The sequence below is a fragment of the Bombus vancouverensis genome, chromosome 1, assembly GCF_051014615.1.
Source record: "Bombus vancouverensis nearcticus chromosome 1, iyBomVanc1_principal, whole genome shotgun sequence".
NCBI classification, from domain to species: Eukaryota; Metazoa; Arthropoda; class Insecta; order Hymenoptera; family Apidae; genus Bombus; species Bombus vancouverensis.
In genome coordinates this window covers 13150005-13177684 of record NC_134911.1, presented here as the reverse complement: position 1 = coordinate 13177684, position 27680 = coordinate 13150005, and the positions used below count along the sequence as shown (strand labels likewise).

General features: G+C 38.1%; 2 protein-coding genes across 3 annotated transcripts in view; one reads left to right on the top strand and one right to left on the bottom strand.

The window, feature by feature from the left end:
- LOC143302899 (uncharacterized) overlaps positions 1–27680 on the bottom strand; it is a 153258-nt gene that overhangs the window by 60855 nt on the left and 64723 nt on the right. The gene's annotated exons all lie outside the window — the stretch shown is intronic.
- Positions 1–27680, top strand: part of LOC117153276 (discoidin domain-containing receptor 2) — a 140829-nt gene that overhangs the window by 82486 nt on the left and 30663 nt on the right. For both annotated transcript variants that reach the window (XM_033327172.2, XM_033327171.2), the window contains exons 3-4: positions 20128–20230; positions 25159–25390. In XM_033327172.2, coding sequence (XP_033183063.1) covers positions 20128–20230; positions 25159–25390 — 335 coding nt within the window. The remainder of the gene's footprint in view (positions 1–20127; positions 20231–25158; positions 25391–27680) is intronic.

The following is a 27680-nucleotide window of genomic DNA, read 5'->3' as shown; positions in this document are numbered from 1 at the left end:
GATTCAGCAGTCGAAAAAGTATTCCCAGAAGTAGTCCTTAAACCGCAGACGACCATCCGACGCGAAATCTCTCGAAACCGTTATGGCACAGAGAATATTCTATAATTCCGTAGTGAATGATTCATCGTAGTCCCTCCATTGGCGCTAAAAGTCCCACATTTTTCTTAGATATCTTTGATTTCGATAACGCGTCTCGTTCGAGAGTTAGCACAGTCGTTTCCAACTTTTAAAAAAAAAGTCGTTTTCTGGACTCCATCCATGCGACTCGCGTCGCCGTTGCATCCATTAGCTCGTAAAATCAGGTCGAAGGCTTCGAATATTTCATCGATGAAGACGAAAAAAGATGCAAAACATAGAATCCTGCTCGTGAGGTGAGCCAAAAAGAGATCAGAACAAAAAATTAGAAGAAAGATAAAAAAAAAAAGAAAGATAGAAAAGAAGGAAAATGAGTGAGTGGCAAAATTCAATATGGAGAGTCTTAAAAAAAAACACCAGCAGCCGTCAGTCGGCCACTGCTGGTGGAATAGATTTAACGACGGTGCTTATGCGGCTTTCATAGACCGATGACTGGTCGAAGGGACTGTTAAAAAATTCGTATGGCCAACAATAGCGCGAAACGACCCGGTGTCCCAGTTTTCTCCATGCGGCCCATCGTATGCTGTCCCGTTTTCTCTCTTCGCAACTTCAACGATTTACGACGCGCGATACACGAGCCACGTAAATTCGCATCCGACTCGTACTAGGAAAACAGTGCGTGATATTGGCCAATGTTCGACGAGTAGGGTCGTGTACATGGATCGAGATAAGCACACCATAGAACGAGACCTTGTCGTTAACCGACATGACAGAACATTAGCTTCGACTATCATTTTATTTAGTTTCGTTTTTTACAATATTTTTTATTCTCGTTTGACTTTTGTTCTTTTTTTTTTTTTTTTTTTTTGATGTAGTATGCCATTTTAAACTCCGCTTAACTTAGTCAAGTTATCTGAATTCGAGAAATTTGGAGCAACTTCGTGTGGACTTCTTACTTTACTTAATTCGAGATATTCATTCAACTTGCTAATCTCATCCTCCTTAGTCAAGTCACTTGACTTAGCGATTGTTATCAAACCACTTGACTCGAATTTATGTAATCTCAAACACTTTGCCGACATGAACTTATTATTTTAGTTGACTTGAGATATTCTTTCAGATTTCTACCCTCGTCCTCATCGATCAGGACATTTGATTTCGTGTTGCTCGAATTCGCATTCCTAATATACGTACCTGTTATTTTATTTGATTTAAAACAAACATTTTTCTTTCCAATTTTAAATAAAAATAAAGTTCTTTCAGCTTTTGTTTGACTTGAAAGGAACGATAGTCGTCAGCTGACGTAATTTCATTCCTAGTTTTAGTAGCTTTTTTCTCAATATCATGTTAGGTATCCATTGTTCACCATTAAATGTCCGTCCGAAGTAAAGTGACTTAGATTCAAAGAGCTTTAACTCGAGTAACTTGAAAAATTCCAAACGATTTAAATTCAAGCAGCTAATCTGAACGAGGCTCAACGTCGTCCTATTTGTCGATCGACGAAGTTCTAACCAGTCGTCCACGGATTCATAGAGCGGAAAAACGTTTTCGCTTGGTCCGCTGGAACGATTTCTGTTTGCCAAGTCGCGCTAGGAAGCGTGGCCCAATTCCGCGGGAACCTTTTCGCCAATCGAATTTGCAGCGTTTACCTAGCGATTTGTAATCTCCTGTTTACCCGTGCCGCGCGCCTTGTTACGAGTTTTTCTGGAATTAGTTGCGGAACCTAGTGCAACACGGGGACAAGTGTAGAGAAAGGTAGAAAAAAGGACGATAGGGACAGGAAATCAATGTGAAAAGAGAACTGGTATAAGCCTGGTGAGCTGAAATAAAATGTATTGTTCTTCGGCGGTTACGCAGCGGACCCTTTTATGCTAGTGGCTCGACCAACTTTGTTCGAGTAAAGGCGCCGATCGAATTGCCCGCTTGGTTTAAATACAACGAGGTGATGTGTCTATTCGTTTGAAAAAGGGAACGCTCGTTGATGGAACGAGATGAATCGCTGAATGCACAGTCTCTGGAATTACTTCAGTAACTGAACAAACTTTTCTAATTATCGATCTACAGAGTAGAATAGGAATATTTGTACGAGGCAAATAAGGATCGATTTAACGTTGCTGTATCATACAGAATGATAGAAAGAATGAAACTTCATTTCAATGACTTACGGTGAATGTTGAGAGGAATAAAAGGTATTTAATAATCCATTTTGCTGAGTGAAATGTACCTTTGTACTTCGTACGTGTGGACCTATATAAAGGAAACGATTTGGAAATATATTGATTAAAATGGTAGAAGAAAAATTGTTAGAATATTACGACAAAAATTGTCAGTAGTCCGGAGGAAATTTTAACAAAACAAAAAATGTAAAAAAAAAAATAGGCATGTGATTTATCTTTCTTCAACATGGATATATATTCATATGAAATATGACTTGGCGTATGAATACATATGTATTCACAACTATTCCATTCATTTCACTTTTTGGTCACACAGTATAAATATACATATATTCTCCATACGTTCCCATATATCTTTAATCCATCTATTCGTTATAAATAAGTTATACTCGCATTAGGTATCCCAATTAACTTGATACGAAACTAAATGACAAAAGATATACCTTTTCAACAGTTAAACGCTTGCAATTATACTTTTCTTCAAACACCCTGTATAAAAGTATACATACACATATCGATCGAGACTGATTAGCATAGGAATTGCTGTAACTAGCCCGTCATACGCAATGACTAAATTACCCTACATTCATTCTTTTGCCCCGGAGCTCGTCGCGAAAAATTGCCAACGCCAGATTAACCGTACACTCTGTCCGTTTCCCTTTATACCCTTGTTTAAAACCGGAATCATATAAGTTCTTCTCGCGAATAGCGTTCGCTCAGTGGTGCACGTCACAAAGCGAGGCCGTTCCCTTTTGTTCAAAGATAAAGGCTGAAAGAAACGCCATAGTATTTAGAGTCGAGAAACGCGGTAAATATTGCTCCACCATTATGGTCGGATGAGAACAGTACTCGACTCGTTGCAATTCGTTTGTTAACATAATGACGATAAATTTTTATCCCGATGTTCTTTCGTCCGTGGTTTTTCATCGTCCACTTTGCCATCGCCACTCGATGTAACTATACGATTCTGTCTGTCGTACAAACATACTGCGTGTATCTATCTGTGTGTATGTAACTATATATATGTATATGCGAGTGTGCCTACGTATATCTATTTACGTGTGCGTGCTACCCTACCGTATATCTATACGGACCTGTGTGTGCATCTATATTTAACCGTGCTCGTGTCTAACTGTATCTGTGCGCGTGATATTCGCGTAGTGCTCATTTTCTATGAAAGAGCGCGGAATTAACCGCGAATAACGTTAATAACCCCACGTAAAATAGACCCGCAGCCTGTTTAAATTTAACTGCCCCGGCGAAAACTGCTTCGAAATTGCTTCGCCAAGACCGCGGCTGGAATTCCATTGTGCCAGACCTCCCCCGTGTAATAGAGAGCCGCGTGCTTTCTCTCTCTCTCTCTCTCTCTGCTCTTTAACTTTACGACGGCTCCTCCGTACTCGCTCGTTACAATAAACACGCCGTCACGATGGACGCTTCAGAAGTCACTCCCGGGGACTGCCGGTTTTAATATTCCGGCAAAGTGGCCGGGAACAATTACCCGGCCCAACGTCCTGGTTCTTATTAAACGTCTCTCTTTCTACCTTCCTGTGCACGACCTTCATCGAAACACCGACCTAACCGCAGCTTTCTTCGAATTCGAAAGTCGTGCAAGAGAAGTTGAGTGGTAAAAGGGGATGAATGTTGGAGCTTGCGCGGAACATCTCAAGAAAGTGTTCTTTTCGTGGCTCGTTGGCTTGATAGCTTCCTTTTTTTATTTTGCAGTTGGAGAAAATCGAAATTGGGATGCTTGGTTGGTGACAGTGTGCCATACAATAATCAGTTGATAGACTTGTTTTTTTATATCGATAAGTTTAGTCATTTTATTTTGTTATTGTAGTGAAATATGCGAAGTCGTATTTATTTAGCCGTATTTAGGCGAAAAAGATCGAAGAAGGGTGGTTGGTTAACTGATCTCTGTTATTGTGAATATTTGTAAAACTAATTGTGAAATATGATAATTAGTTGACAGCCTCTACCGCATATCGCAAGTAGAATTTAATTATTCATCAAGAATATATTTTTTAAATATGTTCTAAATTCTTAATGCATTCCTAAGTAAGTAAAATAATTTCATAACCAAAGTATGAAATAGAATATCTAAATAGACAATACAATTTTTGTATTCGTGTAGATTATAAAAAAGAAAATCAATGTGCAAGCGATACTGGGCAATGAATTTACGAGGTCCAGCAATAAACCAATTTCTAAGGTAGCGAAAGCTTTAGTTGAACGAGCCCCTAGGGGTCCTCGAGTTAAACTTCGTAGCCGCAGAATCGCCTGATCGTCGAAACTGACCCGGACTCGTAAATAATAATGAAAGCGGTCAATCGTTAATTCGAGACGCGAAGTTTCCGCGTTCCTGTTGTATATCGTTGAATCGCTAATTAGGTCTTCGGGACACGAACCGAAATCGATTGATTTCCGACTTTACCGGCAGAAGTCGTTCCGGATGCTGGCAATTGGAACGATCGAGCGATCACTGATTAATTTATCGCCCCTAAATGAGTCTCCCTGTTTCATCCAATTGGCACGATGCAACGCGACTGATAATAAGATATCTCGTAGTTTGAACAGATCGATAATGATTATCGCCAAATGCACCATCGGACACAGAATTTATGCCACCGAAGAAATTATACGATATTCCAAGTTTTTTTTCTTGGATTTGAAGAAAAATTAACTCGTACTATTCTATGCCATGTACAAACGTTTGTTCTTTTTAAATGTTCCACGTTTTCGTTGTATTTAATTATTTCTTCGAGAATAATTCTATTTTTTAACGTTGAAAGCGATCTAGTAAAATAGAGAATATATACAATCTAATGGTAGATGAATTACAAAACGCTTAAATTTACTGCGCTTTTCGAATTTCTCTGTCTCAATCTCGCTTTCCTTTCGTCAAATAGAATTTCACGTTTCAGAAAGATTTTTAGCGTAACGCTGAAACGAGAAATTGTGATAAGGATTCTTTCGTATTTTTCTTAAATCTAAGAAATTCTTTAATTGCAAATCTAAACTAACCAAAAAAATGACTCTATCACTATCACGCAGTCCTATACATACGTATATTAGATCTATTGCTTAGAGAACAATTTATGATCCTCAATGAATAACGGCGCCATATAAATTTCCCAGGTTTCGTTAATAATATGGCATAATATTCTCTTTCAAGTCTGCTAATTACGTAACATACGTTCAGAAAATTTGCATTTTTAACTAGAACGTGATTCATGAAACTTGCTCTTTCCACGCGGGAAGATCTTATCGGACAAGTTTTGAATAGGACACGCATTCATTCGTAATATTTCTGCAGCTATGGCAGATGTGTAATATACGGCCGCGCAAAGGAGACGTTTAAAAAGACGCGCGTCGAGACGCACGCGACGAGTTCTATACGAAGGGAAATCGGTGAACGAGGATATAAGAGGAATAATAAAAATCCCTGAAAGCTACAGATACCATTCGATCCACGCGGATATACGTCGCGTTCGGTATCGTATTCATCGATATCCCACCAAATATCGGCAGTCGATAGAACCTAAGAAATTCATGTTCAATCCAGACACATCCATTTACAAGGTAAAATACGGCTAGCTAGCGTGATGTTTCCTGTGTATATACATATACGTATACATATATACATGCATACATATACAGGGTGACCTGAAGATTTAATAATCAAACTTTGTCAATTTATTCTATGAGTATAATGAAGTAAGAATTTTACATAAATACATGTGAATTTTATGAATATATTATGTGTGTTATATGAAATCTTTTGGAATTTTCTTAGCCCCGAGACACGATTATCATAATTATATTAGTAGAATTTGAATTCAATCTGCAAATGCATTAGATATTTATTGCAAATATGTGTTCAGTAAAAGATTAGTATATAATATGAATAGCAGTCCTGAACGTATAATTACTGTTCAAAATGGACCATTAGATATCAATGTGTGGCTTATCAATGTGTTGAATAATTGAATGCACAAGTACTTTGATAACCTTTACTAAATACATGCTTGCAATAAATATCTAGTAACTTCTATGTATGTCTTCAGACTAGCTGGTGTACAACGTAATCCCGTCTTATTATAATACTAAAGAAGTTTTTAAATATTTTAAATAACATAAACATTTAATTTGATTCTGACTATAATTCAAAATTACAAGACTATGGATTGCGTAGTATGATATTTCTATCTTTCATTTTAGGTATAAGTTGTTTAAAGAGCAAATAAACTAATGAACAAATCATAAAGAAAAGATTAAAAAATTACTATTAAATCTTAGGACACCCTGTACATGTGTATATGCCAGGATTTCGTGCTGGCAGAACGCAAAGTCGCGTGGATATACATATGCATGCATTGTATCTCCATATGTATGCGTTTTCGTCTTGGAAAAGTTGCGCGAACATGGGCCACATCGGTGCCATGCCGTGCCTGGTCGCTTGTCTCCTCGTCGAATTGCCAGTCGCGTTACGTGGAAAGGCGGAAACGAATCCTCGTCATCCTCTTCTTCGTCGGACCCGTCTTCGTTAACGTTAACTTCTCCGAACGAAACGGTCTATGTCTCGTTTAAACGAACCCCTTCATGGCCAGCCGTGATCTTACGCGACTACTTTGCCCTCCATTTCCAAATGCCATCGTCAGATATCGTCACGTCTGCCATGTGTAGAGAACGAATGCTATCAACGCAAGCCGAATGAGAACTGTTCACATAACTGTTCAGACTGTGGATTAGGTTTATAATACCAAAGGCGATTGAATTGTGAAGATTAGGGGTTGAATGTGGATAATAGGGGATTCAGGTGAAGATTTGTGAGCAAACGCATATATGCGGAAGGATATAGTGGATACGTGTTCTGATAAATACGTCAGGGCAATTAAATGCATAATACAGATACTTACGAGTTTATTTCAGTTTCTTCAGATATTTCATTCGTCGGAATAACAATTTGTTAGAACACGCGTCTGCTGTAATTACAAGCTAAGTAGAAAAAGGCTACAAATTGGGATTGTCAAATTTAATGGAACTTTTAGGTCATGTAGCAAAATTCGTTTTCTTTATACTATATTCTGTTCTAGATCCTTTCATAGGCAATATATCAACAAAATAGCAATTGGATTCATTTATACAAGTTTCAATCGTCATAAAAATGTTTAAGATAAATTGGCAAATTGTATTTTAATCGGTCTACCATAGAAATATATGTTCTCGCCATTTTTAAGCTGTTCGTCGGATAAGCTGATAAAGGAATTATTAATGGCTAATCGTTGAACCTTCGAGATTTGTTTCTCTGAAAAAATCGCTTCTAATTTCTACCGGTGTCTAGAAGTTCGCCGTTTACGTTTGCAATGGCGCAAAAGAATTCCAAGTGGGACATTCCACTTTACGTTGAAAGTTACGCTCGAAAGCAGAAATTAGAACAATTTAAAACTCTCTAGCGCTCGACGACGGAACAAGTTGGAACTTGCTAACGGTTGATCTTAGAACTTAGTAAAGAATGAGCTTAGGACCGGGTAAAGAAACCTGGCTGGCGGACCGTTAGAATTGTTTGGACACTGAACGAGCGAAACATTCGATACGTCTGGACGTTCCTCGACTTGTTGAGCGTTAATACTCGGATACCGTGGGACGGTATTTCTACACCCTGTCACATTAGCCTCTCTATAAAATCCTAACTTCGTGACCATGAAAAAACTATGCTAAAAGTAAAATTTTTACGTTTGACGACCACAAGCGAAGAATACGATAAATTACGTTACCTATCTTTTATATAAAATCATCTTTTCATTAAATACTAATTTTTATCAGTATCTTGAATATTTCACAAATTTTAAAAACATCGATTATGCTAATATTATTTATTCGTTTCACTATATATGTCGATTCTTGCACGTACATTTTTGTTTCAATTAAATCAATTGCTCATCATATACGTTGTCTTCTTCCACCACTTTTACCACCAAAAACCAAGTTCCAAATTCTATAGGAAGCTTACATATTAAATTCCCAAACAATAAATTCCCATTGTCGACAAAAAGTATTAAGACCATCAATAATATAGTTACAGTAAACTTCCTTTGCAATTCTGACTAACAACAGACTATGTTTCTCAAAGCTGATGTACCACCGGTATAGCAAAACAGGCTCTGAAGATCTTTAAAATTCGATTCGATGTCCGATGATCTTCCTACGAATAAAGGACGTCCCTTTTCCTTTGAGAAACACCCAACTGCAAGAACTTCCCTCGCAGACGTTTCCCGTAAGCGCGTGCATCGTGTTGCACCGTCCACTTCGGTAAGCGTTACTAATGAATGAAAATCCGGATTGGAAACTTTCCTGTCACCCGTGCCACTCTCCGTCGTGCAATCGGCTTTGTCCATTTCTCAGCTAGAAGACCGACCTTCGTTGTTTCTTGTCACTCGATTCCTCCTATTTTGTCGAAACAACTATACGTCTGAACGTTCTACGATTTTCTCGTAAACGATACGCACATTCGTTCTTCCACATCGACCTCGCGCTTTGCATTTTCACGCTGTCCGTGTTTCACTTTTCCACCTTTCGCCTTCGCCTCTGTAGCAACCTTTTATTTCGTTTGCTTATATCGGTTTCTCTCCTCTTTGAAGCGTTGGGAGCATCGTCAGGTGTCCAGGCTATAATCCTGTTCGAACTGAACTCGATCGGGACAGCGGGGATGGCCCAAGGGTCGTGGCCAATGGCGTAGCAACGATTCCCTGGACCGCACTTGACCGCTCTTTTATTTTCACGAATTCTCCGTATCCCCCTATTCGCTAAAACCGGCCACGGCGGGATTGTCCCTCGGACAATGTGGAGAAAATTCCCTAGATTTTAGTTGCGTCCATGCATCTGCACGGGTCCCGTCCATTCCCATGCCGGAATTATTCAGACGTTCAAATAAATTTGCTAGACAATCGGTGGATCACACGGGAGCGTTTATACGAAAGCTTCTTTTCATCTCTGGAAGGATATTTATGGATGTGTAATTGTAATATCGCGCTTTAGAAGGTGTAAAATGTTCAGTTTCTATATAGATTGGCTCGTGTAGCTTGATATTTAAATACTTCGCTGTAGAACATTATTATGTTCGTGTCGAATGTGTTATACGAAACGTGCTGAAATTTCATTAGCACTGTAACGAAACACTGCTATTACGATTATATCGGTCAAATTTGATATTAATTCGGAAACGTGTATGGAGGATACAAAATATTTATTGCAAGCATATATTTAACAGAGGTTACCACAGTATTTGTACAGACAATTATTCATTACATTAATAATAATTCACAATATCTAACAGATTATCTTTAGTGTTAATTACTTTGGTGTTTAAGACGGCATTACATATTATATACCAATGTTTTGTTAAACATATGACTGCAATAAACGTCTCGCAAACTTTCATATGCATTTTCAGATTGCCTTCAAATTTCATCGATATAATTCTGACAATTGCGTCTCGCTACAGTGCTAATGAAATACACTGCCAAAAAGTCTCGTATAATACGCATAAAACGTATCTACAAGCGCTTGAATACTTTCGCGTATATCTTCATTTACGAGTACATAATCTCACTTGATTGATTCAACGATGCCTAAAGAAAGAAGTATAATCTATGCTTCGTTGATAGTGCCGCTTCATCGTTTGTTTCCCAACGGCGATGTCGCGATCATTAGATTTCATCTATATGCGATTTGAAGAGAAAGTGAGAAAGGAACGCTTAAAGGATGCTTTTCAGCGCGAAAACGAGTTGCCCATTTCTCTGATTCCCTCTCCTGACATTCGTTGTATATACACATATACATGCCTATATACATGTACATACATAGAAAAGCAAGTGTATATGAAAAGTTTTAATGGCGTTCTGCAGGCCAAGTGTTTCGTCAACATGGGCAACGAGGGAACGACGAGGCGTCACGCCGATGGAAAAAAACTTTAACGAGGTGCACGAAGGAGGCCCGCCGGAAATATTAGAGAAGTTTTAAGAAAATGCAGCTTAAGCGTGTGCACGCGCGCGCGAGAGAGCTAGCACAGCCAATGCGCGGGAATAGTCGCGTCGATAAACTTCTTTTAGAAGGGAAAAAGTAGCGGCGGAGGATAGGAGAGAAATCGCATTGGATCGTCGGCGGTGGAACAGAATGGAGGCATTCGTCGAATGCAATTTTCCTGGAGAACTCGTCGAATACCGGGCGGAATTGTGATTTTAAACATCGTGTCGCGCGAAAAAAGAAGAATTTCTACCGCTCCCTGCCTCTCGTCTGCTCCCTTTCTTCGTTCCTCTTTGAAATTCGAGCGTCCGAGCAATTTTTGCCGGCTATTCTATCATTTCTTCCGTTTTTCTTTCCCTCTTAATAGATAAAACAGATAAAACATTGCTTTCGAAATAATCGAAGATATAATCGTTATCTATGAAACATACGAATTATCATAAAATTGTTACCAGCGTTGTTTTGATTCCGTTCCTTTACTGATATTCATAAAAATATGATATTCCATAAATATCCGTAATCTAACCATTATCGTCATATTGATATATTTATGCATAAGGATATTCAAACTCGAATATACGTACGTGTATGCAACAAACCTTGTAAACGTAGAATCGAAGCAAAGATCAATCAGTAGATTCATAGTAAACTGCTCAGTTCAAACGGAGCAGTTCTTTACGCTTTCGACGGGACTCTTCATAATCTCCATCGAGATTATAATCCATCCAAATTAGCATCTGATCAAAGAATCGAATCTGTACCTTTATCTATCAACTACGTTCTCAACAAGAGAACAGCTGAATTTGTCGTTAAACTAGGGCAGATTGAACGATTTAAATAAAAATCAGATCAAACATATTCTATCACGATAGACATCATACAGATGCTCGTTATGTATGTAAAATATTCGTCTCGTTCTCAGCTACGATGTTTCACAGCGCATCGACGTGCAAGTGTAAAAGAAAGAGAGAAAAAATTGTGCAGGAGGAAGACCAAGAAAGCAAACCGACGAATTCTCGAGCAGGAGTTGAAAGTTTCACAAGAATAAGGCGAAAGTTAACGCGTACCAATCCTTTGATCCGGCTCAAAGGTTGAAAAAGTATTCATCGTCTGAAACGCCGACGGTTAACGAGACCAACGTGTTTCGAATCGCGAAAGATCTACCTTTCTTTCGTATAATCCAAGTTCGAACTAGGTTCAGGCTAGTAGATGGTCGTTGGCGATTCAGAGAAGCATAAAGTCGCGTGCGAGCACAGAGAAAACGGCACGCGTCGAGAGTCAACTATGACCGAAACGTTAGGATTTCCGCGTGTCGCATTCACCGCGAACGCCAAATTGCACGCCAACTCGCAAGACGAATAGTTCGACGTGGAATGTGTTGTAATGAATCCACGAAACGTTTCGAGCGTCGCGAACCTCGCGGCCGGATTCTCCCTATTTGAACAATAGCGCGAGAACTGTTACTTAGGGGCGGTGTGGCGGACGTGCAAGACATATGCGGCATTCCACAATTTGCCAACTGAATTGGAGGAAGCGATGGAGGAGAAAAGGACTCTCGGAAACGATATCCGATGCTTTCTTGACTGATCAATAAGAAATCGAACGAGGAATTTTGATTAACAGTTGTCAGGATAGATAAAAGAGCTTTAAAAGCTTTAAGGAAGCATAGATGTCTGACCAATGTATGTACACAATGTATATTCTGCTGAGGAGCTATATTTTTCTATGTGCGTTTGATTTTTTAACCACTGGTGGGGAAATTGAAAGAATGCCTGCCCAAAGCAAGTATAATCTACTGACAAGCACATTCTAAAACGCCTGATTTTTCAATAGCCGCTAGCCGTCTGACTAGTACACGTATACTGTAATAATAAGTGGACTTTATACGTGTAACTACGTTTGATTTTTCAAACATTAGCGGGAAAATAAAATGAATATTGAAACAGGGATGTCTGATCACTAAGGGTATAATCTACTTGACCGTTCAACAGTTACTGGGGAAATTAGAAAAGTGTTAAAGCAGCACGCGCATCTAACCAGTGTTCTGACTGAAGGTATAATCTACTAACAAATAAATTTGAATACATTTGATACTCCTACAACTGTTAGAAAATTAGAGTGCTGGAACTACAGAGGTGTCCAAAGGCTATAATCTATTGACAAGTTCTAGACCTCCTAGATTCTATAATAATATGTCTGACGTGAATATAATTTATCGATTCTAGACTCTAGTATGTCTGATTCTTGAATAATTATTGGAAAAGTTGAAGAAACGTTGGAGTGTTGGGTATCTGTCCATTTCGAGTATATCCTACCGATGAGCAGATGTTAACGCCTTCGCTCAGATCGGATTTTCATTACTAACGATGCTATATCGTTTCATGATTAAGTATATATAATCTACAAATAGAATTAAAATATCATTTGAAAAGATACCAAATTAATTTACGCGCCTAATAAACTATTGCGCTTTCCTTTTTCAATAAAATCAGAGTCATTATTCAGGAAAGTCGTAAAACCGGTGAAAGTACGAAAAAGAACGTCTATATAATTTGGCGAGTTGATTTACGCCGCACGAAAGTCTAAAAGAAGTTGGTGTTACGGTAGTTGAGCTTGTCGCTGATTTATCTGAATCGGCAAAAATCGTTGGATGAGGAATAGCGGTTACAAATGTACTTCCCGTAAAAGGACATAAATTTTTTTCCTACGACTAGCGTTAGAGTACATAGGGCAGAGAGTCAGTCTCTCTCTCTCTCTCTCTCTCTCCCTCCCCCTCTTTCTCGCGTAGGGTACATAGGAACGCTGTAATCCGAAGTGAGGTAAATCATTCCAAGGTGCTTAACGGTGTCCTCATTTTCACGAAGCTTAACCGTTGTACAAGAGAAATTGCATTTCTGGGAGGACCGGGCCAGTCAGGGCCAGTAACGCATGCATCATGTAGCCAGGCAAAAAAAAGAAGAAAGAGAGAAAAAAGTCATCCCGGAGAAGGACAGTTTGAAGTAACGTCAATCGTTTCTCCTTGAATTGAATTCATTTTTTCCCATCATCCCGCTCTGCTCTACCTGTTCTTTCCTTCCTTCCTTTTTTTATCCCCGTAATTACGTTCTACGTGTAGACGAAATTCTGTGAAACCAGTGGCCACTTTAACGGTGAACGCAACCCCTATACACATACACACCTACACATGTAATAGATAATTCTAACAAATTACATCGCAGACATAATGCACCGTAAATTAGCGAAGAATCGCGGTCCACGTAGTGACTGCATTTCCGCTGGCTCGTGACCAGAGAAAGGCACTTTGAGAGCGCTCTAATTCAGTACAGAAAATAAATTGTCGGAAGGTGCTCACCCGTGTCCCCTCTTTCAAGAAGTACGCCCATCCATGAGACAGAGACAGACAATGACAGAGACAGAGATATAGAGAGAGAGAGGACAGGAAGGTAACGCGAAAGCATGGAATTTCGTGAGAAGCAACGAGAGTTGTACCGAGAGAGCGTCGCGATACGAACAAACTATGGCGAAAAAGAGATGCGGAGGAAAGGAAAGATAGGCGAAAGGTAAAAAAAAGAAAACAAAACGGTGAACGACGAAAAAGAAACGAACAGAAACAGAAGACAGAGAGCGGAGATATGAGACGGAAAAAAGGTCTCCTTTTTGCGCAATTTGCCCGATCGTAGGAGCAAATTTTCCCTGGTATACAAAAGCGCTCGACATTTTAAAACACGGAGGCCACGAGGCTCGCGATTGTCGCGTGCTCGCACCATCTACTCCCTTTTCTCTCCGTTCGCCCTTTTTCCCACTTTTCTCCTTGTTCGAGCACACTTGCTCACTCGCTTACTCATTTTCCTCTTTCTTTCTTTCTTTCTCTTTCCCTTGCCTGTCTATTTCTCTGTATACACGTGGTACTTGACGGAGGCGTGTATATGAGAATCGACAAACACGAACGAACATCAGCAGCGTAGCCCACGTCCCCGGAGGCTCGCGTTATTTTATGTCGCTTGTGACTCGAGAGCATTGCCATGCCCCCGCGCCTCAACCTTCTGGTTCCGCTTCCACCACCGAGTTCCAGGCATCGAACGAAACACGAAGACAGAAACAACGGCCAGAGGGTGAAACGACTGCGAGAATGCCGTTCTATGAATACGTTTGGAAGTTCAAACGCCTATGTGATTTGCATGTGTCTCCGAGGTGAGGCGACCTGCCGCTCGAGATAGACGCGCAGCCCCATCACCGACACCAACGCTTGCGTTGTGTATCTGAAACGGCGATAGATAGATACCCTGATGCCGAAGGTGAAACCCGTATTCTTGTTTTCTATGGACGATGGGAATTATTTAAGATTCAACAGATGGGATTTTTTGAACGTTATTTTTTGAAATGTATGTATATTAGAGATTGGCATGAGTAAAATGTATTTTTGTTTCCTACGAACGCCGCTCCATTTGTAAAAGGAGTGGATGAAGCACATTTGAAGTTAGGAATTATTTGAACCGTTTAGAAGCCGATCAATTCCATAAATGGAAAAGTATAAGAAACTTTAAAATCTATCTATCTATGGACTTAGGGGAGTAGGTCACTTATTTCTTGAGAAAATTGAATATTAATTGTATACTTATATAATGAAATTAAGAAGTTAATAAATTAATGAATAGAAGAATTGATCAGTTTGGTTTCTGAGAGACTTGTTTAAGATTCGAAATAAAAATGTATGTAAAATTGGAGAATTATTTTTGTTATCGAGAGAAGATTATTATTTGAAGTGTATACATAAGGTTCGATTCATACTAATATTTGATTGTTCCATTCTAATATTGTATTAGAGATCGTCGAGAAAGTGGAATTTAGTTGATGTAACGAATATGATCATCGCGAGGGATTGGGATTCCTAGTAAACAAACCAACCAATTTAATATCTGTAATAGCAATCAGAAACGTTCGACGTGACTGACACGCGAATCGACAGTAGAATGTGACCTGCCTATGGTCAGACATGCCTGAACATTATACTGACTAGTATTCCACGACAATTCAATTTATATAGCCAATCTACTATTTTACTATGTTACCAATCTATACCAATCTACTATTGTACCAATCTATCAATGGGAAAAAGCACTAAACACAAATTGCTATGTCAAAATTTGACAGAATTCTTGTCACGTGTCAAATTATAGTTTGTCAGAGACCTTCTCCCCATAATTTCACAATGTAGATGGCTGCATCCATGGACAAAAAATTGTGCTGCGAATTTCAATTTAATTTATAAAGTCACTCCGCTAGTTTACTATGTTGCCAGTATAGCGATCTATCAGCTTACGCTTTTACGAAATAAAAATGAAAAAGTTGAACACCAGATTACTATGTCAAAATTTGACATTGTTATATAAAAATTACTGCTTTATCGATAGTCCGCGGACTTTTATACAGTTTATAAGCAATTTGAAAAATACTGCAAAAATATCTAGAATATATAAAATATCTCAAGTATAGTGTATTCGTTACGACATATACATATTTGACGGATATAACACCTCTCTCTACTTACGTCCTATCTTTAACGATATTCCTGAAAATATAGATTTACATAAATATCTGCAGTTTGTTTATCAGTCATCCGAGTTATTAAAAATTTCTCACAATCCAAATGGAAACCATTCGCGGAAGATAAAGAGGGAAGGATTTAATATTACTACCCAAACTGTAGCTACCACGAAATAAAATGAAGAAACTAACGCACTAAATCGCTATATTAAGATTACTATTTTATCAGGCTATCATGACCTCACAATCCAAATGAGCATCATTCACGAAACAAACCACAAGAGAAATATTTAACGGTTCCACCCAGATTGCAAACTACAGTTATACGCTCCCATAGATAAGAAGAATTAACTTATTAAATTGCTATATACGAAATTTTATATCCATTTACAAAAGTTACTACTTTCTTTGCCACTGAAATTAACGAAATTCCTTCACTCGTAACTTCACAATCTAAACGATAGTAATTCGCTAAAGAAAGTACGGTACAACGATTTAATAGCAAATTTCGATGAGTTTCTTTGTAAAGGTTCACACAGCATGTGCATGTGCACGAAATTCCTCATCCGTCACGAGCCAATCCGGTGGAATCTCATAGCGAGCACGGAATAGACGACGCCCGTCGCCGCTTGAAAATCGGCCGAGCACCGTGAAAGAAGTACGCAGATCATGAAGGATGCTTCTGGCATCGGTACTTACATTGAATGCGTGCACGTGCGCGGTAAACGATGCGCGACGTTGATACGGCGATGCATGAATGCCATTGAAGACTCTGACAGCTTGGCGCAAACGGTCCGAGGAACGAGGGAGCGTTTCATTGAAACTTTTTATAACTTCCGGCGAACGGCCGAGCATTTTCCTTGAATCACGGTGGATTTGTTTGGCGGTTAGCGTCGGCATGTTCAACGTGAACGTTTCAAGGGAGGAGAAGAAAGTCGCGTTCCGCTGAAAAGTTGCGTAAACCCTCGCTTCTCTTTTTGTAGTCTCAGAGAGAAACATGTCGACTTGTGTTTTAAGTGGCGTTTAATTTCGCAAAAAGGGAATATCGAAATGGGTACACCAATGGTTAAAATAATTAACGACGAAATATTTCATGGAAAGGTCACTTCACCCTTTAATTCCGTTATTTTTATGGGCAAAAAGAAACTCGTGAAACGGAATGTTTTACGAGTTCTACCGAATAGGTACAAGCTTTTCCTGAAAAAAGCTATATTTATGGAGAATTTTTCGTTTGTATTGCGCTCCCTGTCAGAGTGAAATCGTAAGCGGCGATGTTTATTGGAAGAATCTTTTGCTTTATTTCCGCGGAAGGAAAGTTCGTCGGCTCGGTTTAAGGGAAAGCTGGCTTACTCGGAAAGGATTTCCGTAGGAGGATTGATGAAAGGGAAAAGAGGGAAAAGGTTTAATCGAGCGGAAGCATGCTTACCATCGTACAGCTACCGAAGCCAAGAAGAACGTCTATGAAATCAATCTACCCTGCACTTGATTTTGGAAACCTGTTGTTAATAAACAGGCCAGCTTGTGAATGAAAAACAGGTTCACGTTGAACAGGACGTTTAACAGCTAAAAATATTTCCTGTCATGTAGTATTTCTTGCAATATTTGGAGATTCCAGTGTCATCGATTTCTTGAGGGATACTAACACATAGTATTTCAGTGTTTGCTTAATTTAAACATGATTCTAAAATAGATAAAGATATTAACCACTTATTACGCGTACATTATTTCGAAATACAATACTCAACATAATTAGAGAATGCCTATTATGAGACGTTTTATTACGTTAAACGATAAATGATGAAATATAGGAACATATATGGAAAAGTAATATAAGCTTGATAAATTGGTATATTATCCGTATGATACTGCGACAAAGATTTTCAAACAGTTATTAAAAAAGAAAATAAACATATAGACAGAAAAATTAGATGTAAAAAATCGAATTGACACGGAGAACGATCTTCTAATTGTAGCACTGTAATATATGTTATTATATTTATAATATATTTAATATATTTAAAAGATTAATTGTCTCTTCTTGACGCTAATAAATTCATTTTTAAAGACGATAAATCTTTGTAGAACGTTTATAAATTGGAGATTCCTTCGTATATATCAAATCATGTATCGAAGGAAAACGTTAATCCTCTTAGAGTAATAATTTCAGATATTTTTCTTCGTCTTTTATCTTTCCAATTCTCTTATTGTTTTATGGAACACCCATAATATACTTCTACATTCAAGAATCTCTTACTTCGTTATGCCGTAAATGGCAGCCCTTCTGCAGAAGATTCCGCGTTTAATCCGCGCGCAATTGAAAATGCGTCTTCCGCGCGAGAGCGAAAGAACCGTCGATCCTCCTCATCTCGATAATGTAAATTTATTCGCGCCGATTAATCTCTCGCGTCTCACATTGGACTTGGCCAGGCCGCGCGGACTTTTATCGTCCGGTGAAAACTTTAATGGAAAGATTATACTCGAATGCCAGTAAACTTCGGGTAAATTGAAACGCGAATGAGATAGCTGACGGACTAATAAGTGTGTAGCGACCGGATAATACCATGTGGAGAGACGCTCGTCACTTATCCATCAACTTGCCGAGCAACGATTGCAGCGTCTATCTACCGATCGTGATTTTAATGAAAGTCTCAGAAACAGAGAAGCTGAAAAAAAAATGAATTATGAACGCATCTCCAAGGAAGATATATTGATGCGTTATTGAGCTCGATGAGATTGAAATTTGCTGTTTATGGGATATTATAAAGAAACAAACATTGAATTAATATATTTTTATAAACATAGAAATTGTGAGATTTCGGTGAAATAATAGTAACTACATTAAACGAATAATTAAAAAATTGTCTACTTCCTGTAAAAATTGTGACACACTCTGGTCTCTAAATTCGTATTTAACATTTTGCTATTATTCTTGTCCACATTCTCGTTCTTTCTACTGCTCTGTTTTTTATTCAGTAGTTATTCAACTATCTCTCGAAAATATTCTCAAGGATATCTAGGTGTTTAGAGTATTTTCAAGACATATCGAATCTTCAGTGACATTCTTTGTTCACACGATAATTCCAAATGTTCAATTCAAGATATAACACTTTATACTTTAAACCTAAATTACTCATCATGCGTGTACCGTTCCAGCATAAACATTCTTAATTCACTCGACGAGAAATTCTATCGTTCGCACAATTATACCGAAAAAATTGAAACAGGAAATCAAATAGAGAGCCATTTGATCTGTCGTGTATGTAACATTGCGTTCAATTTTTTAGGAGCATCGAAACAGGAAAAATTGTCCACCACTCGCCGTTCCAACCTACCAATACGTCAACGATATTTGTATTCCCATGGGCGTATTATTGTCACAAATATTTCTAGACCTTTCGCGTTGTGTTTGCTCGGTCGAACAACGAACTTTCACCGCATGATATAAAATAGAGCCACGAAGAAACCGTAAGGGAAAGATTAGAATTTCTACGATTTGGTTGCCAGTCTTATTAATTTCTCAATTTACATTTCCGCTCGCCGATCGTCGGTCGACATTGTACGATAGATATCGTGGAATGTGACTATGGAGTACGATTCCACGACGGAAATGGCCGTTCGATTCCTCGTTAGATCATTGTGCGCCATGATTTCTCTGGCAAACAAGGGGAGAACGGTGAATCGCTACGACCGCGATCTAGCAAATACAGAAGTTGTAAGCGTAGGTAACTATGTCGGTTATACAGTTAAGTCAAACACAGTAAACGACAGTGAAACTATAAAACCAGCACAAACTTTTTGAGAACCTTATGAGTTAATTACCTTAATAAACCAAGGATCTATCTTCGGTTCATTTCCTTCATTTTCTGCCCTAATCGTTTATTATCTTCCATACTCTTACATCATTATCTATCACAAAAGCATTGAAAGATTCGTAACACATTAAGTTGTCAACAAATCGCAACGTAAAATGATAGCAAGTCACAGATGAGGAAAGACTTATTCTGAAACTGATCATTTTCACTTTTATAAATTTCTTAATCTTACTACATCGTGGCTAATACATTTAACGTCCCATTCATAGGAACCAAGCATTTTACTTCTATAGATTCGTATATCGCAAAGAAATAATATAAATAACCATAAATTCCGAGTTATAAGTTAAATAAGTTAAATAAATAAGTTAAAAGAAATAATATTTGTAAAATAATTTCTTTCCACTTTCTCATGGCGTTGATCGGTGTGCCTTCCGAACGACTCGTACGTACAAACCGTACATATAATAACAAAGTTAAACGATGTGTTTCAGGAGCGTGCAATCAATCCTTGGGGATGGAGTCTGGCGACATACCGGATTCAGCCATTACGGCGTCCTCGTCGTATGTGACGAACGTCGGTCCACGAAATGGCCGGTGAGCGCATTACTTTTACGACGTACCCTTTTCTGCGTACCCTTGGTCGTCGAGCCGCCGTTAAATGGTACCACGGCTGCCTTTTTAACGCGCTTCCTAAAGGGAGAACAGATCAAACCGTCCCGCGACAGACACGCTTTCTACATTAACGTGCCGCTCATAGATGCCACGGCCATACTCCTCTTGCCTTCTCCCGCCTGCCTGTTTTCTGCTTTTCTTCTTCCTCCTCGTCTCTTTCTGCCATTTCTGCTGTCTCTCATTCGCGTCTGTAATTTAACGATCGCCGGCTGTCGCGGCCGTTTCGTCCGGAACTTTACTTTTAATCACGTCCAACGTTGGATGATAAAATTAATCGAGGCTCACCGCGACACTGTTTCCGCTTTTTCTCCTGGCGTTTGCGAAAATTACCAGCGACAGAGGAGGGAAAAAAGCGGTTAGCTCGATACCGTTCGGAGCGAAGTTACGCGCGGCATTGGCAGTTTCCCGCAAGAATTATTATCCGGCCGTAATTGCGTTGTTATTGGGGTGAAGTGAAGAAGCAATTCGCGTGATCGAGCACCGGCCACGACCTTGTCTTCCTGTACATGCTTCTGAACGTTCTCGTGCTGAGCATAGAATTTTTCTATCGAGTTTCATGAAAAATGAAATTGAGACTGCAGCTTTATGAGATTAATCAGGAAAGAAGAGGATATTCGAATGAAATTATTCGAAGTAGCTGTTAGAACTTTCGTTAGAATGTTCGTTTAATTACTACCGCGGAAGATTGGATTGCGAATGTTAAATCCATATCTTTATGAGTATAATTAAAAGAAATGAAAATTAAATAGATACGTGTTTTACCCTTGAAACATTCCGCCCTCTTTAGTTAAATCGTCTTATCTCGCATTTAATTCATTTTTCAAGATGCGATGAAACATTTAAAGCTCTTCGTGTTCCTTACTTTTACATGAAGTTACACATTATACTGGCTTTTATCTGCGCTCTTATGAAATAATGGCTGAATGTTTTAAATTGAATGAAAAGCAAGAAAGACGGCATAGAAGAATAATAAAACTTCAATTTTCTCGAAATGATAGACAGGGTTTATTAAGTAAGTAAGGCAGTATTATACTAAATGCTTTATGCTATAATTTTTTCCTATATCTTCGCAGACATGTTATGTGCATTTCGTACATTTTTGTATATTTAAATTTGTTATAAACTTGCATAAACATTCGTAATCTATTATTGCTTCGCGTGTTCGTTTCATGAGAACGTTTATTGAAACGAGCCTTCCTATTTACGCGTGGCAGCGATATTCAGTAGTAGTAGACTGCCGTGGTCAGACACTGGAAGCACCTTATAAATGAGGACCGTTCAGACGGCTGGAACACTTGGCGTTGCCATCCATAAGGGATGGAACTAACGTTCCACCATAATAAATACTTCGTGAAACTTCACTGAAATTTCTCACAGTCCTGAGAAATTTCAGAAAGAGCCACGCCAAAAACTTGCAGAGAAACAAATACCTTAATATAACTTTAACCGCTTGAACCCTTTAGTTGCGGGTAGCGAATACCTTAATACATGTTATTCTTTGTAACGTATTCAGTTACCCTCGTCTATTTATATAGCAACAAAAATTTTACCAAAATGTGTAAATTATAAATAACCTAATAAGTGAAGATATTAATTATTTTTTCATGAAATGAACGAATTTAAATTATTTAGTAATAACTTTATGAATAAATTACAAATATATAAAAACTGTTTTTATTTGGTCTACAAAACGTTTTGCAGAATAAAATCAATTCTTTCATATCATAACATTTTACAACGCGTGGCTGTAATGGTAATACAGAACAAAATCGTTGCTGATATTTTTATGCTTAATTAAATCACATCCTTTTAAAATATTCAAACATTTCCTTCCATATTTACAAAAAACATTTACACAAGTTAAGTAAATTCCATTAGGTGTATTAATAAATCTTTCATTTCAACAATAATGTAGAAGAATCATATTCGAAAATTCGTGCTTCAAGTATGTATACCTCGAGCACTAACGCGCAAGCACAATGTTGCACAAACAAATGTTCACTCGAAGTCCGCCAGAACTAAAAGGTTAATAAATCACACCTTTAAATCTTCCAATACAATATCGCTACCTCGCAACAAGCAAATCGATCGACTAACAAAAGAATACTAAACTTCATTGAAAACATTTACAAAGACCATTCTTCTGACGACTATTCGAATCTTCAATCAAAAGATGAAACACGATGAAACACGATGAAACACAAATTGGTTCTATTTATTTAAACCTCGTGTCCAATAATACAGCCAATCAAAACAAAATGCTACGACAAACGCTTTAACAGCTGAATACCAACATGGGAACACACGGAATGAAATCGACGTCGTTGACTCGCAAGAAAAACGCGACGGATCCTCTGATCAGTCGGCAAGTTAACTTCGTTATTAGGTAGGGAGCACGAGCGGGTCCAATAGGTGGTAAAAGTTTCGCGAAAGTTTCATTGGGTCGATTTAGAGAAAACGTGGGGAGCGTCGGGACGAGAGGAAACGCGAAAAGGAGGGGATTGGTTGGGAAAGAGAGAGGTTGGAGAAAAGAGGGAAAGAGGGACGGTGGAAAGAACTGAATCCCGGATTCGCTGTTTAAGTACACTTCCCTCGAACCGAAGAAGTTCTTGAAACCGGCGAATGGCCCCGTGAATTGTTCTTCTTTGTTCGAACGATGCTGTAATGGCCGGAGGACTATAACTGCGCCTAGACGGAGCTCCTCGCTCTTCAAGAATCGGTGAAACATTAACTTCGCGCCGCTTCCAAAACTGGTCTCCCCGCGATTCTTTATTAATTGGATACTTCCAATGCGATGTTACGGGACTACACGACCATATGAATATGACAAGCAAGAAACATGACAGACTATGAATTTTTATGAAATTTAATTTTTTATGGAGAGAACTAACGAAACGTAAATGTAAATGTGAAAAAACCTGCACAGTAGTTTGTTTCGCGAACTAAAAGCTGTAACGAAAATTATAAACATTATTTTTGGGCTTTTAATTTTATCATAAATTACTCGGCAGTCTAAGAAGGAGCAATTTTCGAATTCAATAATCGACATAAATTTCGTATTATCAAAATTGTCCTTCTGTTCGGTTGTCAGATTAAAATGTATTTTTCCGTCCTATTCAACATCGTAAAAATGATTCTCGACTTTATCGTTCATAAAATGCTGTCAATTTCCCGGCTAGAAAACTTCTATTTGTGAGTATTCCTAGCAATTCCTAAAAACTTATTCAGTTGAAAGTATTATTTGTTGGAGCAGATCAAATAAGAGGTTTTCGTTTCTCGATTCCGAACGTCGATATTCTCGATCGTTTGAAATATTTCGTGTACATTGGTCACGTTAATAAACATTCATCGTCATGAAAAGTCCCGTTAAAGAAATTTAATTAATTAACTCCGAGCAATTTTAGACTAGGAACTTAAAGTAGCAATTATAGCTTCCTCTCTCTCTCTATCTCTCTCACTCTCTCTCTCTCTCTCTCTCTCTCTCTCTCTCTCTCTCTCTCTCTCTCGATATTTGCCATGTCTCTGTTCACTGTGGGCGGAAATATAATATCAATTAATTATGTTTGTCCAATTGGAATGAAAAATGACCACTGGCTATTGTAACTGGTAGAAAGGAGAAGGGGTTGAGGGTTGGTTGGATTCGGCGATATGGCGTAACGATCCGTGAATTGAGCTCGTACGATTTTGACGTGGCTACATTTTCGGTACGATTATTATTGTGCAATTTCAGTCGGTGCATTGGCAGGCCCGGTCGAACGAGGACAAATTTTCAACGGGAATGAAAATTGATTTTTGGGAACCCTCTTTTCGAGCCAACGCAAACTGCTGCGCGTGTCAAATTTCGATTCGTAATATCAATGCGATCGAACGGTTTACCAATTTTCTGTTTTTTCTTCCTTTCACTATTTATTTTTTTCCACGGATATTTCGTCAGTTCTCTGAAACGTGATTAATGAATTTTGCGAAAAATCCAGTGATAAATAATCCAGAGAGTATTATTGAAAAATTATCTATTTGAAATATAACAAAATTTTCAATGTTTTACGGGGTTTTAATCCCTCTTTGAATTTCAATGGAATATGAACGCGTATAAATATGTGTTTAATAAAATCTCATCAGTACCCTTGATGAACTTGAAGTAGAAAAAACACGATATCTATTTTATTTGTTAGGTACTAAAATATTAAAATAACAATTTGAATATACACGTAACATTTAACTGATACCAATCCATGCATTGTTTATAAGAAACGTTTATATCCAACTTATCTAGTTATCAAGAAACCAACGCAGTAGTTTAAGTGGAATAAATTTAATCGATCTCACGTAGCTGCTCTCGTAAACAACTTAATCTAACTTGTTAAAAAATATCATCCCTTACCCAGAAACTTTTACGATGAGACAATTACAAGTTGATAAATTCAAATCAATTTCAATTAAGTCACTTTCGGTCCTTTAAAATAAAATGATACTTGAGAAAGTAGAACACCCTCAAGTAAAATAAAAAAATTAAAATATCCAAGAAAGACTAAGGATCCAAGTGATGAATTAACTCACATTTCCCAGTTAATAGATTAACAGGAAAAAATTATCGGACAAACGAAGAAAATATCCTCGGATTTTTTTCTAAATTATTGATCCTATTATCGAAACTATTGATACTAATTATTGAAATTATTAACCAACAAACAAATTAAGAAAATGTCTCGAGATTTTTCAAAAATTAGTCAGTAAAAAATAGTCATATAATATTGAAAACGGTCACGGAGTAGCCATCGATCTAGACGTCTCATTAACATTCATCGAAACGAGCCGCAGCACGTAACGCTAACAAATTCTGACGAAAACAGGTTGCGGAAGGAGACAGCAGGCGGTGCCTGGTGCCCGAAGAGCCAAATAGAAAGAGGAATTCGTGAGTGGCTGCAAGTAGATCTTCCTGGACCTCACGTGATCACTGGTGTACAGAGTCAGGGTCGTTACGATCACGGCCGTGGTCAGGAATACGTCGAGGAGTATACTCTCGAGTATCGACGTCCTGGGTTCACCGAATGGCGGCAGTATAAGCGCTGGGATAACAAAGAGGTACGTGTACTCAGGTCTATAGCATGTTAGAGGCGCGTGTGTTGACAGTGGAGAAGAAGTAAGTTAAGTCGGACGATCCTGAATAACGTGACCGTAATCAACCTACCTACAATTCAGGTTTAAGTAAACTCTGAGTTTGGCATGTATTTCATACAAAACTCTTTCAGTGAGATTTAGGTCGGCAGATTGTAGAGACCAACACGTGACTCTTAATACATTACGTTCTTCTTCTAACTCGAGCAAAGTCGTTATTTTGCACGAATGTAAAATCATCGTTGATCAATTGCTTCCTTGATAATTCAAACTACTTGTCAATTCAGATTTTCGATAAACTTCACCGAGTTTTACGCGCAATTTTCATACAAAATCTTTTCAACGAGATTCACAGTGGCGAACAAGAGAAGATTAATAAAATAAGTATAAGAAGACGATACGCGAAATGGATTTATATTTAACAAAAACAGCGAATAAATATAATATATTCCACGGGATGGATGACTGAGAACATTTGAAAATTGGCTCCTTGTTTCAGCTTCCGCGTCTAGGGTTTACGAGTAGGCTATTTTTGAAGGTTGAAACTGATGGTAATGATAATAGCGTGACATGAACTTCCTTTTGAGCAAATACATTCCAAGAATTGTCCTCTTATCTCTATATTTTTTGGGAAGCTATCAGGGTAATTTGATCAAATTATTTAATTTTGTAATTCAACAAACGATGTATACAGTGATACAATTTAATGGTACAAAGTGTCATTAAGAAAAGTGGAAAATATGAAAGACAGATGGTGGTGTGCGTTGTTAAAATTCCATTTCAAACAATGGTTCATTGGGGAAGAAGAAGTATGATAGAGTAATAAGAAGTCTCGATTTATTTCTCAGTGGAGAAGGAACTACTTGCTTTGCTGAAACGCTTGGATCTCCTTATTGTGATTCCATCGGGGTCGGCGATTCGAAGACGATTCGAGTCACGGGATTCGCGAACCTTTGCGTTACCTCTAACTGTTCTCGAAGATTGAACCGGAAAGGAGAAAAGTGAGATGCGGCCATCGATAAGTACGTGTACGCCGCAAACCGCGCTCATCGCAATCCTTCTTACAATTTCGAAGTTTCTTTCGGCGCGTTAACCGCCTTTTATGGACAAATCAAAATCTAATGTATTCGCTGTTATTAAAAGATATCTGCTTCGCCGTTGGAATTAGAAAAATTGTTTTTACTAAAAATGTTCCACTTCTGCTTCTGTTGGATGCTATTTAAGTGATAATGACGGTTGTTAAATTGGCTCGTATCAAACAAAATTATGCATAGTTTTTTTTAAATATCATATATTTAATCAAAGTAATTTTCGCATGACTTAATGCATGTTCACAACGACAAGTTTATATTTTCGCAATAACAAGTTAAGAAATTTCATATTCCAGGTTCATGAGAATTATCGGCTTTAGATTTTAAAAATTCTTGGAATGGAACTGTAACTTTCTGCTAGACTAATTTATGCAGTAAAAAATTTCCTAGCAGTACTTACGGATCTTTTACTAAATTTGAATTCATGTGAGAAAATCATATAAATATTTTGATTATTCGCTAACTACCGAGGTTTTGATATTTTTATATCTATATCTTCGTAATATTAATGATATGTGATTTACAGTAAAATTTTCTATTGTAACGTAGTTTATAACCGACGGCAAGATCAATATTGATAATGCATCAAATTTAAGATTTTTGAAGAACGATTTCTTCGTGTGTACGCTAAGCTAATGACGCGTTATCCATAGTTTTCTAAAAATGTTTAGATCACTTTTATATCTTTATATCACTTTTTATATCGCTAAAATCTAGAAAAGAATAAAAATGTAACAGTAGCTTGCACGAACGCGACGTACATGTCGATAACAGCGAATATATTTAACACGAAACTCGAGTCACGAGTTATCAGCGATCTCGAACGAATCGTTTCGAGATTCGTGACGATCTAGGTTCATTATTATTTAACGTTATCAATTCGCTAACTGGCTAGAATGCAACTGGAAAAACAAGTTTTCCGATTTCGACCGGATAGAATAAATTTCCAATGTAGCCGTTTCATTTGGTTGATCGTCGAATAATTAAGAGCCGTTCCAGGGGAATCGTCCAATTAAGCAATCTCGGTCGCGATAGGCGGGTTCTACAGCTGCGTCTGTAACGAACGATAATTTATCGCCCGGTGGCGTGTGAAGCAGCCCGTTTCGCGATCCTCGCTCGACGGACACTTCTACGGAGGAAATAGAAATTGGTGTGCACGAGACGAG